The sequence below is a fragment of the Vollenhovia emeryi genome, unplaced genomic scaffold (assembly GCF_000949405.1).
Source record: "Vollenhovia emeryi isolate VEMERY1.0 unplaced genomic scaffold, V.emery_V1.0 DF939149.1, whole genome shotgun sequence".
NCBI lineage: Eukaryota > Metazoa > Arthropoda > Insecta > Hymenoptera > Formicidae > Vollenhovia > Vollenhovia emeryi.
The window spans coordinates 2,176-22,296 of NW_011967217.1; the positions used below are offsets into that span (position 1 = coordinate 2,176).

A 20,121-nucleotide genomic window follows, 5' to 3' on the forward strand; every position below is an offset into this window, starting at 1 on the left:
CCAGCATCATCTTAAGTATTATACAGACTAGTAATTTCGCAAGACGATTACAGATTATTTTAACCGCCCGTCAAAACATCGGCCGGTCATATATGTTGGTCGCGGTGAAGCCGCTGCCGCAAATGCTACGAAGCGTTTCTCTCCTTCTATCTTTTCTGAAAGAAAGGACAGGATTACCTTGAAACGTTCGAAGCGACAGCTAGACCGCAGCCATAATCCGCTACTGTGCCCACGTGGAGGCGTGTTCCATTCGCCGCGGCGTATTTACGTTCACTGCAATATTAATTGTTTAGGAATAAAAATTTATGTTTCTGCGCACATTTATCTCTCGACATTTGTTCTGGTTTTCATTTAACTTAACGTTGCCGACTTCCCCCGGACCAGCCGTTGGCCGAGCTTGTTATAGCTCGTTATCGTAGGATCCAAAGTCCACCGAGATAATTTCTTGAGATTCATCGCGAAGATCTGCCCCCGCGCCAGTCCAGGTATAAAGTGCACGACGCGTTTAGAGGACCTTCAGTGGAAAATTGAAGCTCGAAAATGTTGAAGGTATGTTCGTCGCACAAACACCGTCGTTTCTACTTTATTCGTGCCTCTATCTTTTATTGGAGCAATTTGCCACAGTTGTTTTATGTCTCTGATCAATTGCAGCTGTTTACGATTTATTATATATGTTTTTTTTTATCAGCAACAGTATTTTACATTTTTCGCATAAGAAACGTAATATAAGATTGCCTTGGTTTTTTTAGGATATATATATATATATATATATATATATATATATATATATATATATATGTATATATAACGTGTCTCCGATGACCGAACTTTTATCTTCTAATCCTTCAGACACAATTTGATGAGATTGCCTTGAACTTGACTCAAGGGTTATGTCATCCTATGTTTGTTTTTGGACGATTACGTCGGTCCAAGGTCGGTCCGAGCATATGACAGCTTATTTAGGTTGCACTTTGATACCCGCGCCTTAGACTTTCAACATTGAATGTGGTCTTGAAAACGAAACTTGTTGAGCAACTCGCGAGTACTTAGGCTGCAGCTGTGGTGCTCGTAAGATGTTTCTCTCCAAAGAGGAATCATTTTGATCTAGACTTTATATCCGGGACGGCAGCATTGAGGATAATCGCGTGTGAAAGTTAAAGCAATTGTACTTGGCGTCCAAATGCAAATGTATCGAGTGGTTTTATTTGTTGCAGGGTGTTGTGGCTCTTGTGACCGGCGGTGCCTCTGGGCTGGGCCGTGGCACTGTAGAGAGATTCATCAAGCAAGGTGCGAAGGTAGTCATTGCTGATTTACCTGTTTCGAAAGGTAAAGCCGTGGCCGCTGAATTGGGAGAAACTAATGCAGTATTTGCACCTATGGACGTATGTTTAATATAGAATTGTCACATAGTTATGTAATTCTAACATACAAGATGGAGAACATATCTTGCTATCTTTAAACTGTTCTTTACTAGATTATTTATCAGAGAAATTTGTAGCTCTGGCAGCATGACTATTATTAAATTATTATTAAAAATTATATTGAAACTATATACCTAGTATTTAAAAACTAAAACTTGTAATTTATTGTTGTTATGTTCTCTTATATTTATTATACATATATTATATGTTCTTACCTTATTATTATCTCTCCGTTAAATATAAATCTTATCTCTCTTCAAGGTAACTTCGGAAGCTGATGTCCAAGCTGCTCTTGATCTTACAAAACAAAAATTTGGTAAGCTTGACGTTCTCGTCAACGCGGCTGGTATCGCCATAGCCCACAAGACATATAACAGTAATAAGAAAATTCCACACAATCTGGAGGACTTCTCGAAAGTTATCCAAGTCAATACCATCGGCACCTTCAACGCCATTCGCCTCTCGGTCGGCTTGATGATTGAAAACACACCTAATCAAGATGGCCAAAAAGGTGTAATTGTTAACACTGCAAGTGTCGCGGCTTTCGACGGTCAGATGGGACAGGCTGCTTATTCTGCTTCGAAAGGCGCAATCGTAGGTAATGTCTCACTTTATTTTCGTATTCTCTTTACTTATTATTTAGCCGCTTAGCTTTTTGTTTTATACAATTTATATTTTTTGTAGGAATGACTTTACCTATTGCTCGCGATCTTGCCAAGGATGGAATTCGCGTTGTAACAATTGCTCCCGGACTTTTTGACACTCCGTTATTACAAGCGCTGCCAGACAAAGTGCGCACCTTTTTGGCAAAGAGCATACCATTTCCTCAAAGATTAGGGAGTCCCGATGAGTATGCGATGTTGGTGCAGCAGATCGTTGAAAACCCCTTACTAAACGGGGAGACAATCAGATTGGATGGTGCTTTGCGAATGCAAGCTTAAGAGCTGCTAGTTTTTCCTACCGATAGAATTTCAGTATCAGGAATCATTTACGAGTCTTGTTGATATTTTGTATCTGCATATACGAGCATATATATATATATATACAATAAAATTTTAAACTTTTCTACAAACTTTAATTTTTTCATAATATATATAGTACGTGACGTTCCCTAACAAAGTAAAAGACCATTTAATTTTGACATATAGATTGATTATACATTTTCAGTATGTTGGACGAGGAAAGTGAAAATGAAAGATGAGGATTATTGAATGAATAGTCCTTTTTACATGCAACACCAGTGTAATTCCTTTGAAATGTACGTCCTTTATAATACACAGGTATCGACAATTCTTTCTATTATCCCGTTTCACTGTACATCATCTCCTACGAAAGAAAATCGCCACTTCCGTTCCCTTTGTCAGCTTTATTAACTCAAGAGTTTAATCAACTCATGAAAGCTCAATTTGTCCTAAGATAGGACAAAATAATTCTTCTAACCTTTTATTAATCGGTCAACACAAAGAAATCTTAGTGACCTTATATAAAGTTTTACATAAAGTCTTGGTGATCTTGTCTATTAATTTTTTCTATCCTTTGTGACTGTCTTGATTTTAAATCTCCTATACTTCAAATTATCCCTTACTCAACTTAATCATTTTTCCTCAATTAATTTGCCCTCTTCTCCAGGATGTTAATAAATCAGTATGGTAATCGATAAATAGCTTCGCAATTGAATCTTGCCTTATGATCCTGATTAGTTAATAAAGATATATAACGTACATTATTTCCAAAGTAGTTACGATTCAAATCTTATTCTGGACATTTTCCCGTACGTTTGGTACGCGAAAATAATTCTTATGCTTATATAGCCGTAATTTAGACAGTCTTCAGCATCACTTGATCTATTAACATCCATTACTCTATAGATAGTTCAGTCACAATTCCAAATGTCTTTATTCTCACCACTACTCGATCACCATAAGAACCTTATGAATTTCAGATAGAGTCTTAGTGTGAGTTTATTACAGTTAGTCTTTTTTTCCTAGCACCTCAGGTGATCGCCAGAAGTCTAGCAGATGTCGAAAGTTGTCGGGGTGGCCATCGGGCAAGTTAATTCTGCCCTTATTGGCCCCGGGGCCCAGTCAGCCCTAGGCGTTCGATTCTTTGAGCGTCTGCAATTTCTCCAGTTGATCCGGCTGCAGTTCATCCGGAATACTGGCTCTTCCCCCTATCAGCATTTTCCCTGGCACGATTTCCTCCTCTTCCAGGACCTCTGCGGCTTCTTCCGTCACTTCTACTACCGTTCCCCTTGACTGAGAATTCTCGTTGGTGCTGGGACCGGAAGTTGAATCCGCATCGCTTCCAGAACTGCTGCTGATTGGAAATGGTGCCGAGTCAGCTGGAAGTTCGTCAATTGTAGATTTTTCTTCAGTTTCTTCTTCTTTCTCGTCCAGGATGACGGTCGGCTCTTCTTCTTTACATTCGCTTTCAATTGGATCTGAACCCGCACTTGAAGCTTCAGGATCGGCCTCGAAGGCTTCTGCAGATTTTGCCGAGTCTTCCGGAGTCTCCTCCGGCCCAGGGAAGGGATGTTCGACCTCGTCCATCGGAGTTGCAGCTGTGATCACGATCTGAGCCACTCCAAGACCAAAATCGTCTGTTTGACTAGTCTCTTTACCGGACTTGGGATCCTCGGGCTTTTCCGTCTGCAAATTAAACGAGGTTTTATTCTTGATACAAGATAAATCTCCGTAACTCTTATGCATGAATATATTTTATATGACATAGAAAAACGACATAATTATTATAGAAATAAAATTAGATTTTGATCTCTGATTTTATTAATCATAAGAAACGTTCGTAGCATTAATATTAAACATTCGATAAGAATTGCATGCTTTTTGTAAGAAAAAAAATATTAAAATTAAATATTTAAATAGTCTTTTACATTGTACCAAATTACCTTATCACCTGATTCATCTGATACCTCCACGACTGTGCAGCAAGTCATAATGTTTCATAGATTAAAATGAATAATACCCGCTATATTTCGAATAAGGCTTTTATCATTTCGGGGAATTTAATTTAATTTGAAAACTCACCTAATATACCTGGTGTTGCGTCAGGCTTATCTTCCCCAAACTGTGAACCATATTGCTCCTTTTGGTCTTGAGACAGATTTATCATGAATCTACTATCACCATTCGTCATTGACTTTTCTTCTTGCGATTCTATAATAGACACATGTAATACATAAATTAATGTATATGTGAAACAATTATAGGCAATATATAAAAGTAGTCAATTACCGTCCATTTGAGCAAACTCATCATCTAGCAAAAATTCTGCTGCTACTTGCGGTGGGGTAAAGACTGGTGGTGCGGAACTCGGTGGTGTTAAGTTCTCCTGAAATAATAAAAATTTTATATCACTTTTTTCTGTTAAAATTAGTTATAAGTTGATTATTCGATTTATAATTTTGATTCTGATCTATTTAAAACAATACTATTTGATTTCTCACCTGTGGGGTCAAAGGACAGCCGTCTGGACCGCAAGGTTCCACGACGAGAGAGGGAAAAAGGCCCTGTTGATCTCTCAGTTCACCTTCCCACCAGCCATCGTCTACATCGTGTGGTTCTTTTTTCAACACCTTAACGATGTCGCCTTCCAAAAAGCTCAGCTCCTCGTCGCATGTCGCATCGTAATCGTAAAGTGCGATGCAGTATTGCTCCATTTCTATAACTTAATATATCACAATATCAATTGGAATGTCTGAACTTTTAGACCTTGTCGAAATAAACAAGAGTTATAAACAAATAGAATTTCTCGACGTTACCTCCAACGTGGTTTTGTATTATAGCTTCCGAAGCGGCACTTTGCAAATTAGCATCGGGGTCAACAGCGTCATGATCGTCAATGGTATAATCGACAGATGAGAACGAAATCTGCTGGACCAGACCTGGACCTTGCGAAGATAGACCGGTGGTGGTCTCGGGTTCCCTTTCTACATCAAGATAGTTTTGAGGAACGAAACCTTCCTCTCCTCGGTAATTTCTTGCTTTCAACCATCCGTCGCCATCACCCTCGCCCACTACATCTAGCTGCTCACTTTCCACGATGGAAAGCTCATCGGGATTTTGCGCCTAAAAGAGAAAAATTATTCCATTTTTACAGAATATATCACTTTAATCAAGAATACTTCTAACGCACGCAATACTATGTAATTTTCTGTAATCAACATTGCATGTTCATTTCATAAAATATAATTTTAAAGAATCGCTTACTGTATAAGAGTATAGAGCAGTGCACTTGTATATGGGTTGGTTAGAAGGCATCTCTGGTGTCTCATGTATCATCTCTTGTTCATCTTTCTCTTCGTTGTCCCAATCAACCGATGTGGGATCATCCCAGCCCGCTGTTAGCTGCTCTATTCGTTGCTTCTCCTGCTCGAGCAATGCTAAAAAGATAATTTTTGTTTTCCACATAGCATATACAAAATGTATGAGATAAATTAATGCATATAACAAATAAATTATGTAAATTATGTGACTTATAAAATTTACATACCATCGACCTCAGCACTGTCATGCCTCTGTCTCTCTTCGATTTCCTCTTCCTGTTGTGGCGCATTTTTTCCGGGCCGCTCCAAAGTCGTTAGGTCGCTTCCCCCATCGCCGTCGCTGTCGTAGAATGAGTCCGATGACGGATGTTCCTAAAAGAAATATTGTATAAATACATTTCTTGTGTTATGTATTAGAAAAAGCTATGCACAACTTTTTCGCATGTTTTTATTCTAATCTATCAAAAATAGAATGTATCTATTTCTGTTAGAGAAAAATTCGACGAATTATCCATTTTGATAATTACCGCTGCACCAGATGCATCTGTCCTAACAGAAAGAGAACTGGCCGAGCGCGGCATGTCCTGAACGCTAAGTGTTTCAGCCTCTTGCAAGAATTCGTCTACATTCACTGTAAAAGATTAAGTAGAATAAAATGTGTAAACTTATAGATCAATGTAGAAAATCTTTTATTTTCATTAAAAAGAAACTATTAACAAACCTCCACCGAGTCGAAGACATTCTATCCTCGCTTCTGCCTTGAGTTTTGCTGTCTGTCGGAAAAAGAATATAAATTATGAGCATATATGTTTGTGTCTGCTACGCACTATATAAATCATTACAATTATTATCTGATTTAATTTTCGGATAAAGTTAAAGCTTACCTCAGCACGTCGAGTAGAGTGCTTTAATTCATCAATCTTAGTATCTAAATCTGGACCATTAGGATCGTTCGGATCAGTCTGAAAAAAATTAATTAGAAAGTTGCAATTTATATACATGTACATCGATTATCTTTATAATTAATAACAAAATGAACAAATTATCAGTAGATATAGACTCTTGAAACAAATGTCATTTTTAAGTTTATTGAAAATATAGAATTTCAATGATTCTTTCTGAAATTAGAATGTTATAATCATGTTATTACTGACAATACCTTTTTTGTTTCAAGACAACCAGTGATACGAACCTTCTGACCAGACTCTTTGAGTTGGTATAATACTTGAAGTTTCCGGTTATTTTCACGAACACAGCTGACCTCGCGGGCAATTTTCGTCGACCAGCGACGCGCTTCTTTGCCCAATACCATCGCCGCTGAATGATCGGCAGTTATCCTACATTCGTAAACATTGTTATCTACATTCTCGAATTATCTAGTTATTGAAATGTAGTTTCATACAAAAAGAAAACTTTTTACAACGCTAATTCAGTATTGATTACATATAATACTGATTTCGTTATCATATATTGATACGATTTAAGCTAGAATATTATAATCTATAAATTATATAAAGATCTACAAACCTCTCCACCGGGTCGTAATCGCATGGTTCAAAATCGTATTGAATATGTTGCTTCAAGACAGGATAGTATAAATAGCAACATTGGATATTGTACTCTCTAGTAAGCTGTAATTCAACGCCATTATTCGTAATTTCTTTCCTCGTGATAAAAAATAAAAATTGTCGTACTATCAATGTGATAACAATTAAAAGGGCATAAATATTATATCTCGGTGTAAGTAGGCAAGGGATATAAAATAAACGATAAAATAATAGTATATATAATATTACTTGGTCTCTCTATTCTGATACGACATTTTGAAACGTTTTTAGACATACCTGCTGAGCTTGATCGCGAATTTTGCCAAAGCTATTTTGTGTGGCCATACAAGTAAGCAGCTCCGTGCGTCCCATCAGTGTTAAGTATTCCGCAACTTTGTCGTAAACTCCTTGTTCCAAATACTAAACACGAGACATAAAGATATGCAACAAATAACGGCAGTTTCACATTATATTAACGCATATGAAATAGAACATTTGAAATTACTGTCATGACTCAGAAAGAACTTAGAATTGCGATTTTAATATGGAATTGCATCCTAAAAGACTTTCTGATCTTACTGTTATCTTTCAATTTGCCAATCGCATATCACCATCACCTGTGGGACTTACCTGCATGGTGGACTGTAAATCGACTACAAAATATCGGTTCTGATGGGCATTAGCGGCGGCAAGGGCTAATAGGTAATCATTGCGTGCACCAGTTGATTTCTCCTCCAAAGCGTCTCGCTTTGAACTCACCTGATAATTGCAAATAAAATCATTCAAAGCTAAATTAAAAAGTATTTATTACAAACAACCGATATCTATATAAAGCCATAAGAAATTTTGAAATATGGAAAGATCTCGTGTGATGATTGATGTCTCCAAATATTTGCAATAATCGATTCATTTTCATGCTAAGGGACAATATACCTTGGCGCTATTTTTCTGCAAAGACGTTATTGATTGGAAGAAGGAACCCTTCTTCTTCTTCAGTCTAAAAAATTGATTGGACATGAATTATTTCACTCGCGATTGGACGGCTGACTTATGTATTGTAGTTAGCCAATAATAATGTGCGGTGAGAAAAAAATAAGTTTGTCAAAAATTGTCAAAAAGTTGAAAAGATTGTTGGAATAAAGAAAATATACGTTAAAAGTGTCGAATATAAATATTACAAAAATCATAACACACGCTTCTTCGTGAAATTATTTTTAGCAAGAAATAAAATTGTATCAAAATTTACATTTTATAGAGAGGAAGGAAAAATCACATAAAAGATTTTCGAAAAAGCTTAAAAGAAATGATCAACGACACAATTCGAGATAAACGAAATTTAATATACGTACTTTTCTTCAATATCTTTAGCTTTGTCACGCACATCATGTGCACTGTGTTCTTCGTCAAAGTAAAATTTCTTCGTTTTGTCGACATCCTGTACGCAAGTTTGGAGCTCTTTTTGTACTATCAGTAATTGGTCGATTGCCTAGAAATCCATTTATTACAGAAATTTATATAACACGTCACATTTATAATATAATACTTATACAAAGAATTATCTTTATAAATATCAACTGCACGAAAACTCTGTACATATAGAATTGCCTTATACATATTTTATTTAAAATACATTTAAAATCAATTTTTCTAAATAATTCCGATATTTGTTTCCAATTTATGTTATTATTGTTATATTTATTCATCAAATGTATAATATAAAATCTATTATTAATTTATGGCAAATCTTCTATCAATACCTTCTTAGAGATTTGTAATTTGTGCATCTTGAGGCTCTTAATGTCATCGGCGATCTGCTGCTGGAAGACCTCGACAGCGGCGAGGCGTGCGCGCGCCAGCTTCTCGTTCTCCTCCAGCACGGTTCGCCACACATTCCACATGTTCCTGTAATCATTCGACCGCCCGTCAGCGGATCGCCATTTACCTATGACCCTTCTTCTCCTTGGCAAACTTCCCCGATCGATAAACAGCCGGGAATTGAAACCGGTACAATTCCGTAGAGGTCAAATTCCCGTGTACGCGATACGCGAAAATAATTCGTATTTTTATCAAATCATATGTTTCATTCGTTTCACTCACCCTTTTGTTACACGAGAACGTATAAAAAGTTAATATACATAAAAACTGGTAATAGAAAAAATAGCTAATTAAATGCAGATTATAAAACCAATCTAATTCTGTTAAAATTACATACTGGAAGAGTGCAAAGAAAATTTTCAAAGTGTAAGATTTTCCGGTATGTATATATATATATTTCTGTGATATATATATCACAGAAAAAGAAATAAAAGTTGTATGTTCAGACTTTCGTTTTGCATGGTCTATAAATTACCATTTCTCTTCTGCTCCATCGACTTTGAGATCGGGTATATTCGGTATCTTCTTATTTAAGTATGCAGACGATATTTTGAGTAACGCCTGAAAAGCGGTATATCCATATCACAATTATAAAAAAATTAATAGTATAACAGGTACTACGAATATTTATTAATATAAAAATATAAGTACGCGCATATAAAAAATGTAAATAATTCCTTACCTCGGAGTAGGATTTTTCAATGGCAGACTTTTTTATCGTAAAATTACTGAAAAAAAACAAGAATTACAATTTGATTATCAAAACCATTTAAAAAATTTCAAATTTATACAATTTTGAAGTAATCATATATAACTGGTATAGAGACTTTTTACAAATATAAACTTAGTCCAAAGTGTGAACTCTGTTCTTTTAAAAAGCGCAATATTATACCCAAATATTGTACTTCAATAACAACTCACCGGATGTCTTCCAGAAGATCGCACTCATGCTGGTTTTTCGCCTGTAATTTCGCTGCCTGCTCCGTGTGTACATTTTTCAGAAATTTCGCAAAGTTTCCCTTGTAAACGAAAAAAAACAAATTAAATAAATATAATAGTTTTATCATTTCACTGTTTAATTACAGAACTTTTAATTATTGTACAAGTTACTCAAAGTTTCTTATTTCTTACAATTACTCGAATTCATCTTTCACGCTCTCTTTTCCTCTTTTCACTCCTTACCCAAAGTGTAAATTGAAAATCAATGATAATGAAAGACACAACACAGTGTGTTTTAATATCACATATGAAACGGTATTTATAGTTGTTTCTTGGTAAAGAATTTTTTATAATATCTGTATATATATATATGTGTGTGTGTGTGTGTGCGCGCATGCATATGTATATGAATAAGAAATTCTTCTTTTTCAAGAATCGAACACCGCCCAATGACATAAAAACGATAAATTGCAAAGTTAGAAAATTGCAATGAAAACTGTAAATTGCATGGCTAAGATTAATCGTAATTTCGTAATTAATTTTCCAAGATACAATTGTGATTAAATATATTTTTTCATGAGTAATCATATAATTATTATTTCAAATAATTAATACTATCTATAAATATATAAGAATTAAATATAAATCTAGAAATTATTTACCGACTAGCATTTTGTAAAGATATTTTATTCTTAATAATATTTATGACACACACACACACACACACACACACGCACGCACACACACATAGAGCAGTGTAACGAAATGTCATCCAGAAGTGCACGCTGTCCAAATCTTTTTGTCAAAATCGATAAAAATATTTCCTTGAGATTATTCTATAATTCTACCACTCTATCACTTTTCGAAAATTCCTATATAATATCATTAATTTCACAAATTCTGTAGACGTATATGCCGTCTCTCCATTTAATGTACAAGATAATATCGAAAGCAGATTGCTCGTGAAATTCCAACATGGGGGTGTTAACAGCGATTACGTTGGACGTGCACTCTTTTGCCTTTCGCCTAGTTGCTTCTTCGCTTTATATTAATTCTTTCTTCCTCTCCTTCTATTTCTTTCTTAAAATCATTTAAAACAGATATAATTTTTGAAAATTTCAAGTCTAATGATATAATTGTAGATAATTAGATCTCGCTTTTTCTTACTCTATTTTTGTGCCTTACTATGTATAGTACTGTTATTATATATTTATTATTGCTTCTTATTCTGAGATTAGTATAAAATTAATATGACCACTATCAATCACTACTAACAGATTAAATAAATAATTCTTCAACATTATTTGACTTTCTGCAGAAAACGCGGACCTCGTGAACCGAAGCATATATTTCGTTACCATATTATTTTGGGGGTTTTCGATTATATCAAATCTATTACTAATTCGTAAAATATAATATTAAAAATCCCGCAAAAATATTATAGCGTCATTAAATTATTGTTTTAAACAGATTAAAAGACTGACGAATATTAAAGTTCATTTTTTTCCTGTACAGCTTCGGTATAGGAGAACGTTCCTTACGTTCGACACCCGATATAAGGTCGATTTTCTTGTATAACTATAACATAAGAAGACGACTCTTGCGTTTCGAACGCACTTCGTTTGACGTAAAGACGTTTCTCCCCTACCTACAGCATTGAAAGTCAACTCTACAAGATTACAGCGGTAACAACCCCGTCGATCGGGGGTGAGTTCTCGAGTACGCAATGACTTCCTCTTACTTTTCTCGGCGGTGGTTGCATGCTGAGGCGAGTTTTTCCCGCAGCGCCGGGGGTAGAGGAGGAGGAGGGGCAGTTTTGCTCTCACTTGCCCTCGCTCACTCGCGACTCACCCTCTATGCGCACACACCCCACGCACGCACCCTCGTCGTGCACCTCTCGCGCGCCCGTACGCTACTGATCTCCTGCCCTCCTGAGGCCGCCGCCGGGGGTAGTGCGTCCCTTATTGATCGTCCAACCCCCACCCCTTGATAGCGCGTGCGCCTCCCCCGGGTCGGCGAACGACTTCCTTTCTGACGACCTACTAAGCCTCGAAAGGAAAGAAGATGAGAGGGATAGATAAGGGGAAGGGGTTAATTCCAAGTCCTCATGATTTTAGTCTCTGTAATTTGTGATTTAACATATTACAAATTGATTCGATTAACTATACCGGAATAGACTTTGCGAAAGGATAAAGTAATGACAAAGATGTACTCTGTGTAGATGGAGATGAAAGCTCCATCTGGAATGTTGCCTGTGTGCGAGGGTGGTATTTTTACAATATTCTTCTTACCTCAATTTTTTCTATAATGATCTCAACTTCCTCTTGGAAACACAGATATTATCAAATTAAGAATTGAAATTTAATATAAAAAAAGCAGATCATAAATTCCACCCTTAAAAATTCACAAGAGTCTAAAGACGGATCGAGTAACTACTGAAATAAGATTTAAAAGACTCATATAAATATATAGTCAATATTGCTTAGGTATGAGCTTGTTTTTAAGTTGCCTTTACATCTCCGATAAATTTTCCCTAGTAGGAAATACATTAATAATATAAAGCCCTTTAAGAAAATTGTACCACAAGGAAAATGAGTTTTGAGGAATAAACAGGGCAAAAGTTTATTTATTGAGAAAAAATCGCGTATTCAACTTTATTTATTATAATAGTATAAAACGGGAAAGACCGATGGTAGTAGAAGATACGACAGTAATACATCGATCGTATTCGCAATTATACATATAAGTAAACCTATATACACATATAAACGTTTATATACACAAAGTTGCAAAAGATCACAAAAACTTTATGACAAGAGATGCTAGACGAAGAAATTCATGTCATTCATAGTCTTAATGTAAGTCTTTTTTTCTTAAACACAGTTATACATACCTTGTGAAGGACCGTACGAAGACAAAAGACTGATATTCGTATTAATTAAAAATATTTTTTCGTTCGTCTTTTGACTTCGGTAAACTTTTTTTAGATTAAACCGCATAGATTCGAAACAAAAGAAAGGGAAAGAGCGAAACATTGAATCATGAAGACTGGAGTGCATAGCGCCTTGATATAAACCTTTCAAGATACGTCCTGTTTTAGTCATATGATCGTACACGTCATGTGATACCAAAAACCTGGAAAAAAATGTATGTAATTAATAGTAAAATGCAATAAATGGAGTTAGGTTTACAAAGTAACACAAAAGTTATTTCTTTCCTCCAATTCAATATAAATAAAATTTTCTTTATACAAGGACGCATAAATCCCGTGGCATCAGAAGGATGGAAATTACCTCGCAAATAAGTAGTTCGTTCTTTCTGTCAAGCTTTGGAAATTTCAGGATGTGCTTCCTCGAAAATTCTCAGCGTATAATATCTTCCGTTCTCAAAATCCAATGCATTCCAAAGTCTTAAGAGTCCAATTTGTAAACATTCAAAACAAATGCATCTCAGTCTTTTAAGAATCCAGTACACTCCGGTTTTCAGAATTCAGTTCTCATTCTTCGAGCAGAAGACTACAAGATTTTCGTCAAAAGCTTTTTAAGAACTTAATAAATATTTTTTGAAGTTTGTTTCCAAGATCTGCTTCAAGATTTCTAAATCCCATCCTAGTTTATTCCCATCTTTTACGGTAGCTCGTCTGACGGTAGCTGGCCCAAGTCTTGTTCGCCAGGTCCCATCGGTCCGTCCACATCAGCGTCCGAACCCATAGGAAGGCCAACTACTTCCGGCTGAGAGACCACTCCTTCAGCAACTTGAAGAAGCATAGGATTTCCGGCAGCGTCCAGAACGGGGTCAGCCGTGGCTTCAGCTAGATTCGTCACTGACTTGGATTTAACGCATTGGAAATCAACATGACGACTCTTGGCCTCTTCCTTTTCCCAAGACATATGGATGAAGGGTCGCTGAACATAATTATAGATGACCTCAGCGCGACCGCCGGCGCGTTTCTTCACCTTCTCTTTGTAAGTCGGATAGCCCTCGATGCCTAAACGAATTTTTTTGAGGCCACGCTCCTTCATTACTTGCTTGGCTACATCTCGGTTCTCGATATACTTGAAAAAGCGATACATCGCCGTGCTATTAACAGCTGAAAGTGAAAAGAATCTAATAGACTTTAGTCTTCAGAAAATGAAGAAAACCAAATAAAAGTAATGAATTAAACTGTAATCAAATAAAACCATAAAATGTATAGTATTAACTTTGAAATAAACTTTAGTCTTTAAAGAAAATTATGTTTCTTTTATGTTTATGGCATATACGTTCATTATAATGGCGTTTAAAGTGTATTGGTTAGATCCCACACAAATTCCAGCACTTCCTAAGTGTGCAAGGGGTTAAATATATGATGTACATTACAGGTATTAATATCACATGCTACCTTGAGCATTATTGTTGAAGAAAACAAGCGGAACTAATGGAGATTATGCCTTTAAACACAAAGTTAATCGATTTTGCATTGAACATGGTGTAAGGTTAACGCTTGTTGTATTTCATAACGAAAAAAGATGCCCGTGTTTTCTTAGAGCTTATGAAGGTTACTTATACTTATAGTACGTTATGCGAACTATCGAAAGTATGCATAAAAGACAAGATTTAAAGAATTATTTTAAATGTCTACGCATCTAATATTTCAATATAATTTTTAATAAATCATATAATTTAAATAAAATGAACTGCAAAAACATATACTTAGTATAAATTTAGCGTTTCCATATTATTAGTCGTATTAGTTAAAAACAAAAAGTTTCAAATAATTGTTCATTTAAGACTTAATTTTTTTTTACGACAGAGCTCTCAATTCAACTAGAAATGTACGTAACAATTGTTTCGAAAAATCCTATTTACTTACTTTGGGAGTATTCTTCTCCCATTTGGGGTGGATACTCCTCATCCCAATCGACGACATCGTCCTCGAGCAGTACGACAATGTGGCATTCGCGATCACCGCGTCGCGCACTGTTCACCATCAACGGTAAAATCAAATCTTCTAAGAATACCTCGAACTGACAACGCGCACCTTCGTTTGACAACTCGTGTAGCAATCCTCCTGCAACAACAAACTCTTTAACTTCAAAAATCCTTACAATAAAAAATTATTTATTTCCTATCAGTTTTATTTTTTCCATTTATGATATATTAAATGTCCATGTATTACAAGACAAAGAACACAAACTTCTTCAGAGAACTTATACACGAATAGCTATGCAATAATATACAAAAGCAATATACACATAAATTGTTTCACAATACTCACTGAGATTTTGGCATTTTACCGTGCTAGCGTCAAAAGGCACCAGCAGGTAGTCACAGGCTTCTCGTAATTCTTGAACACTTACAGTCGGGGGACATCGAATTACTCCGCCCTTATAATATTCCAAGATAGCGCGGAAAACCATAGCAGAAATACCATCGGCGACCTCATACTCGCCGCGTTCGTTAGGTTGAGCATATTCCACGCCTGAACTGAACATACGACCCAACATAGTATTGGGATGCGCTGTGAATAAAGCCGGATCAACGATAAATCTGAAACAGAAAAAAAACGATTAAAACGCGAATGGATTGACTAAGGAGAAGGATAAATCAGCAAATCTAATAGAAGAATAATTGAACTGGAGCATCTTTCAACAACGGCAGCAATACATTTGCCGAGATGTACACTGATAACCGTAATTTTTTTAGTAACGTAAAAGCAGGGTCTGGAAAGTTACCTTATAAAAATATCTAGTTACAGTTAAAGTTTTTTTCGCTAAAAATGTAACTGGTTACAGTTACAAGTTAACAATTCTGAAAAGTAAGGACCCGAGCAGAAAGGCTGTCTTGTACTCTTCAGACAATGTTTTGTGTTTTAAATCTTTGTCTTAAAGTAACGCACAATAACTGTCTTGTGACTTAAGAATACAAGACAGCTATTCTGCTCAGGCCCTAACGCGTTACAGTTACTCAAAAAGTAACGAATCGTTACATCACAGTTACTTTCTTGCGATGAAAATAAAAATATCAAGTCTGCACTTGAATTGTTAAGTGTCGATAAAGACGTTTATGTGCAAATGCAAGGTCTAATGGTCTCTGTGGAGGTTTAACAAATATATGAAGTAACTTTAATTAAGTTAGCTACTAGTTATCGAAAAAATGTAACTGAGTCAAGTTACAGGTGGAGAGAAAGCCACGAAGTTAAGTTAGATTTACCCAAAACACGTAACTGTAACTTCGTTAAAAGAACGAGTTACTTCCCTGCGTAAAAGTGACATGTATTTATTATATCAATGCGTTTCTATTATCACCTGGTATTATCGACGATGAGGGTGATCCTTTCATCGCTAGCGGGTTGGTTGCTAACACCGGTGGTAGATGCTGTCGCCGACCCTCCCGACATTGTGATGTCTCTGCTGCTGTTTTGATTTTGATTCTGACTTTGTTTGGCCATATTGACATTTGAACGAATTCTGTGGGAAATATTAATTGCCTCTCTCAATCAGCATGTAATATGTGTTTCTTTTACTGTAGGAAACTTCTTGGTAGATGCATAAGATGATATGATATTAACGCGAATTGTAAGACCTACCTTATAAATTGCGAAGCCGGTAGCTCGATTTTGAGATTTGCAGACATTATAAGAAGAAAAGAATAATTGTTCGAAAAAGTTAGAATGCGTGTTTTATTTCTTTAATATCAATTTTATTCAGTAAAATTTCTGAACTGTTGTTTACAAAAAATAAATAAATAAATAAGCGCACAGGAAAGCTCCCTGCTTTTATTTATTACGTGCATTTACCTGTTAATGAGCCTCGTGCCCTGCGAATTTCTGCCGGAATTGAAAGAATGACAATGCCGATCGCCGCTGCTGTCCCTCTGTACCAGACAAGATTTCGGCTTCGACGAGCCACCACAACTATACATGCACAGAACAACCACGTAATCTTATACTAATCGGCTACTAATACAAGCACCTGTGTGACGTCTCTACCACTATGCTACTTTATAAGAATTTGTTGCTTCCACAACATCTGGTATGTACGAGGGTGAGTCAAAAATTATCCGCACTTTTCGTTCTACAATTTATTTACACAAAAATAGGGGTTCAATATGTACGTCATTTTTCAACATAGTCTCCTCTCTTGGCAATGTACTTGGTCCAGCGGTGCACAAGCTTGCGTATACCTTCCGAGAAGAAGGTTTTCGGTTTGTCGCAAAGCCACTTTTGCACCGCTTCCTGCACGTCTACGTCTGTAGAAATTTGACGACCTCGCAAAGCATCCTTGAGCGGCCGAAACAGATGAAAGTCGGAGGGAGCAAGATCTGGGCTTGCAGGAAGCGGTGCAAATGTGGCTTTCTTCTTGGAAGAAATACACCTTCTTCTTTGGAAGCAATACGCTTGTGGACCGCTGGACCAAGTGCACTGCCAAGGGAGGAGACTATGTTGAAAAATGACGTGCATATTAAACCCCTATTTTTGTGTAAATAAATTGTAGAACGAAAAGTGCGGATAATTTTTGACTCACCCTCGTAGATATATGTATATACACATCTCGCAAAATGCAAATGGTGCAATTACGTTAAAGCCAGATTCCCGTGGTACGAGAGAAAATAACGTGAAACATCTTGGGTATGACTATGATGTGAAAAATTAAACGCCATGAAAATAGTCCTTTCGTTTATACTTAATTATTGCAATAGACACTTTACTCTATCGGGGGGGCGAAGTTGAGTTTTATGTGCCTATACCGTGGTGGGAAAAAAAATTCTATTCTGAAACGTCATGTTGGTTTCAAATGCGACTACTTGAACGATAGTCAGAGAATGTCAATTTCAAAGAGACTATATTATCTATTGTTATTCCGTCTGCGCGCGTGCGCACGTACATACAACAGATATATTGGAAAAGTTCAGATATAAAAATATAGAGATACAAGTTATAGAAGGTAATAATAGACACTGTAATCTCTTTGGAGTAAACATTTATATACATGTAGACATACATTCATATACGTCATATGTATAAGCAGAGTAATATATATATATAGAAACAAATTCTATTCTATAACGTACGAGATGGTTTCTGTGAAATAGAAAAGCTGGTTCTGCAAGTTTCTCTAATTCTTTGCAAGTATAATAATAGGTAAGACGTTGCGTCTCTTTATGTATTTCTCTATATATAAAATTGTCGAATACGTGACATGAAAAGTATTTTATTAAATGTTCGGCAGTAATAAAGAAAATAGAAATCAATGTAAATATACTCGAAACAAATTAATATGTTTGTGAAATTGAGGGAAATGCGTCGCATACACGGCATTTAAAATATATCTATATATTACTGCATCTGAATACAAATGTACGCAAAATAGTGGCGTGTTCATAATAATACGTACGACAATGTTTATACATGTACGAGGTATCAAGGTGTAAATATTAAGGACAAAATTTGAGCGTGTATGTTACGCATTTTCTTCATTGAGTTTAACTGATTTCGTACACTTTCCACTTTGCCAATTAGCAAAATGCATGTAAATTTATATATAAATGGCATGCAAATAATAGATATTCATAAGGGCAGATCTAAGTGCATGCTAAGAAATCTAAAACGTTGTAGAGACAGTAGAGCCGGAGCTGATCTCGCCTCGTTCGTGTACATAAAACTGTAGACTCTAACTTATCGCCGAAAATGTCAACTTTTTTTTTTAAGCTTTAATAGTGATATTCTCTACTTCATAATGTACAATGGTAGCAGCTCGAGTGAATGCATTGCCGCGAATCAATACTTCACGGATGTTGTGTCGTCCAACTCAAAACTGAGTAATTGAAGTTGGCATTGGGAAAATTTGCGAATTACCTCAATCTGTTCTTGTACAAGCGGTGCCTTCCCCTTCCGTCAGACTCCTTATACTCAGTCTCTGTGTCGCTGCTACTGTCTTGCATGTAATTGATGCGCTCCAATGGATTTGTCATGTTGAACCACCTGACGAAAGTAGAAAACATGGAGGGGAAGTCTTCTATTATGAGTTTCTAATATGAGACAGCAGGTTTCCAACACCCAAATTCACTCGCGAATCTTTTTTCCCCCCCGACGATTACACACGATCCGACAATGAATTTTCCACCAAACAAATTTCGCTCCGAGGGCAATAAATTCACGGTGGAACAAACTGACGATGTCTATTAATTTAACAGAAACCCCGCTAACCCATATTAGAATCCTATCTCATAATAGAAGACTTTCCCTCTATATATGCGGTACAAGTGGAACAAAACGTCCGCGGTCTTGCCGTCTTTCCGCAGAACGTCAATTCGACGTTTAGAAAATACACAGTACGCCGAGATAGTTTTCTTACGCTAAAGAAATAGCCTGACCTTTTGACAGATATCTAAAAAAAAAAGAAAAATAATTTCTCTCTCAACTGTGTAATCTCCATCTGCTTATAAACCGAACGTCATGTTCCTTTCGCGTGTCGAGCGGCGATTTGAAATGCTACTTTCATATTCTGCTAGCCGACACACGCAATATACTGAGCTCAATTCAATTTTGCGTATTCCACATGTTTATCAAATACAAAAGGAAAAAAAAACCGTGAAAAGGTGCGGCGAGAAGCGATGTCCTCTAGCGAGACTTTCACGCCTTCGACGTTTAACCTCGTATCGCTCTTTCGTAAGTGTCTTTCGAAATCTCGCCATTCCCGTAGCGTCAACGATACGTCGCACAATACGGCGGACAGCGACGATACTTACGAGCTCGAGATCGAGAGGAGCCAACCGAGCCGTTTTAGAAATCTCTTGGTGGACTGGCAGATCTCCAGATCGTATGAATCGGCAGGAACACGGGCTAACCCGATGACAACGGCTCTCTCAAATTGACGAATGTAATAAATATAACTACGTGCACATGTACACACTCGCTACTACCACTAATTGCGCGTTACAACGATACCGGAGTATATTCCTCGCCATATAAGCCCCGCGCAAGTGCGCGAAATCGGTGGAATTGAGAGCAAGAATGTGCAATGTTCCGGTGCAGTGAGGTTGAGCTGCACTTGCACCGAGCTCCTCCCTCTCGTTT

General features: G+C 36.6%; 3 protein-coding genes and 1 long non-coding RNA gene across 8 annotated transcripts in view; 1 reads left to right on the forward strand and 3 right to left on the reverse strand.

The window, feature by feature from the left end:
- LOC105565702 overlaps nt 1-256 on the reverse strand; it is a 2,420-nt gene extending 2,164 nt beyond the window's left edge. Inside the window, exon 1 of the long non-coding RNA XR_001009212.1 lies at nt 178-256. This is a non-coding gene — a long non-coding RNA (uncharacterized LOC105565702). The remainder of the gene's footprint in view (nt 1-177) is intronic.
- Nucleotides 257-449: 193 nt separating this feature from the next.
- Nucleotides 450-2,493, forward strand: LOC105565701 (3-hydroxyacyl-CoA dehydrogenase type-2). Its single transcript, XM_012019108.1, has 4 exons — nt 450-549; nt 1,215-1,382; nt 1,683-2,019; nt 2,106-2,493. Exons 1-4 carry the CDS (start codon nt 541-543, stop codon nt 2,360-2,362), a joined length of 771 nt encoding a protein of 256 aa, XP_011874498.1. The 5' UTR covers nt 450-540; the 3' UTR covers nt 2,363-2,493.
- A 150-nt stretch (nt 2,494-2,643) lies between these two features.
- Nucleotides 2,644-11,995, reverse strand: LOC105565703 (F-BAR and double SH3 domains protein 2). Of its 2 annotated transcripts, XM_012019109.1 has the most exons (22): nt 11,806-11,995; nt 10,047-10,144; nt 9,808-9,853; nt 9,601-9,686; nt 9,008-9,152; nt 8,600-8,736; nt 8,184-8,247; nt 7,881-8,009; nt 7,548-7,670; nt 7,231-7,334; nt 6,896-7,040; nt 6,588-6,665; nt 6,425-6,476; nt 6,231-6,334; nt 5,931-6,075; nt 5,648-5,820; nt 5,200-5,506; nt 4,885-5,105; nt 4,673-4,769; nt 4,466-4,594; nt 4,327-4,358; nt 2,644-4,069 (listed from the first exon to the last, which is right to left on the reverse strand). In XM_012019109.1, the coding sequence occupies exons 1-22, from the start codon at nt 11,824-11,826 to the stop codon at nt 3,512-3,514; spliced, it is 2,994 nt and encodes a 997-aa protein (XP_011874499.1). In that variant the 5' UTR covers nt 11,827-11,995; the 3' UTR covers nt 2,644-3,511. The 2 variants fall into 2 exon arrangements, with proteins under 2 accessions (XP_011874499.1, XP_011874500.1); XM_012019110.1 differs by lacking the exon at nt 4,327-4,358 and having other exon boundaries at nt 3,959-4,069.
- Nucleotides 11,996-12,672: 677 nt separating this feature from the next.
- On the reverse strand, nt 12,673-20,048 carry LOC105565704 (BTB/POZ domain-containing protein 10). Of its 4 annotated transcripts, none has more exons than XM_012019111.1 (8): nt 19,794-20,048; nt 18,901-19,026; nt 16,843-16,959; nt 16,352-16,513; nt 15,322-15,593; nt 14,917-15,114; nt 13,358-14,154; nt 12,673-13,199 (listed from the first exon to the last, which is right to left on the reverse strand). In XM_012019111.1, exons 2-7 carry the CDS (start codon nt 19,014-19,016, stop codon nt 13,691-13,693), a joined length of 1,329 nt encoding a protein of 442 aa, XP_011874501.1. In that variant the 5' UTR covers nt 19,017-19,026; nt 19,794-20,048; the 3' UTR covers nt 12,673-13,199; nt 13,358-13,690. The 4 variants fall into 4 exon arrangements, with proteins under 4 accessions (XP_011874501.1, XP_011874502.1, XP_011874503.1 ...); XM_012019112.1 differs by lacking the exon at nt 19,794-20,048 and adding an exon at nt 19,698-19,757; XM_012019113.1 differs by lacking the exon at nt 16,843-16,959.
- Nucleotides 20,049-20,121: the final 73 nt, after the last annotated feature.

Bases quoted from the DNA above. Each gene is read 5' to 3' on its own strand.
- LOC105565703 (XM_012019109.1), bottom strand. From the start codon at position 11,826: ATGCAACCACCGCCGAGAAAA. The intron at 6,666-6,895 runs GTTCGTATCACT...AATTTTTTTCAG, and splicing joins TCAAAGAGTCTGGTCAGAAG to ACTGATCCGAACGATCCTAA. The intron at 4,595-4,672 runs GTAATTGACTAC...TGTCTATTATAG, and splicing joins TGAGTTTGCTCAAATGGACG to AATCGCAAGAAGAAAAGTCA.
- LOC105565701 (XM_012019108.1), top strand. The intron at 1,383-1,682 runs GTATGTTTAATA...TCTCTCTTCAAG, and splicing joins CAGTATTTGCACCTATGGAC to GTAACTTCGGAAGCTGATGT. The intron at 2,020-2,105 runs GTAATGTCTCAC...TATTTTTTGTAG, and splicing joins TTCGAAAGGCGCAATCGTAG to GAATGACTTTACCTATTGCT.
- LOC105565704 (XM_012019111.1), bottom strand. From the start codon at position 19,016: ATGACAAATCCATTGGAGCGCATCAATTACATGCAAGACAGTAGCAGC. The intron at 16,514-16,842 runs GTAAATGCACGT...TATTTCCCACAG, and splicing joins GGCACGAGGCTCATTAACAG to AATTCGTTCAAATGTCAATA. The intron at 14,155-14,916 runs GTAAGTAAATAG...TTTCACTTTCAG, and splicing joins GGGAGAAGAATACTCCCAAA to CTGTTAATAGCACGGCGATG.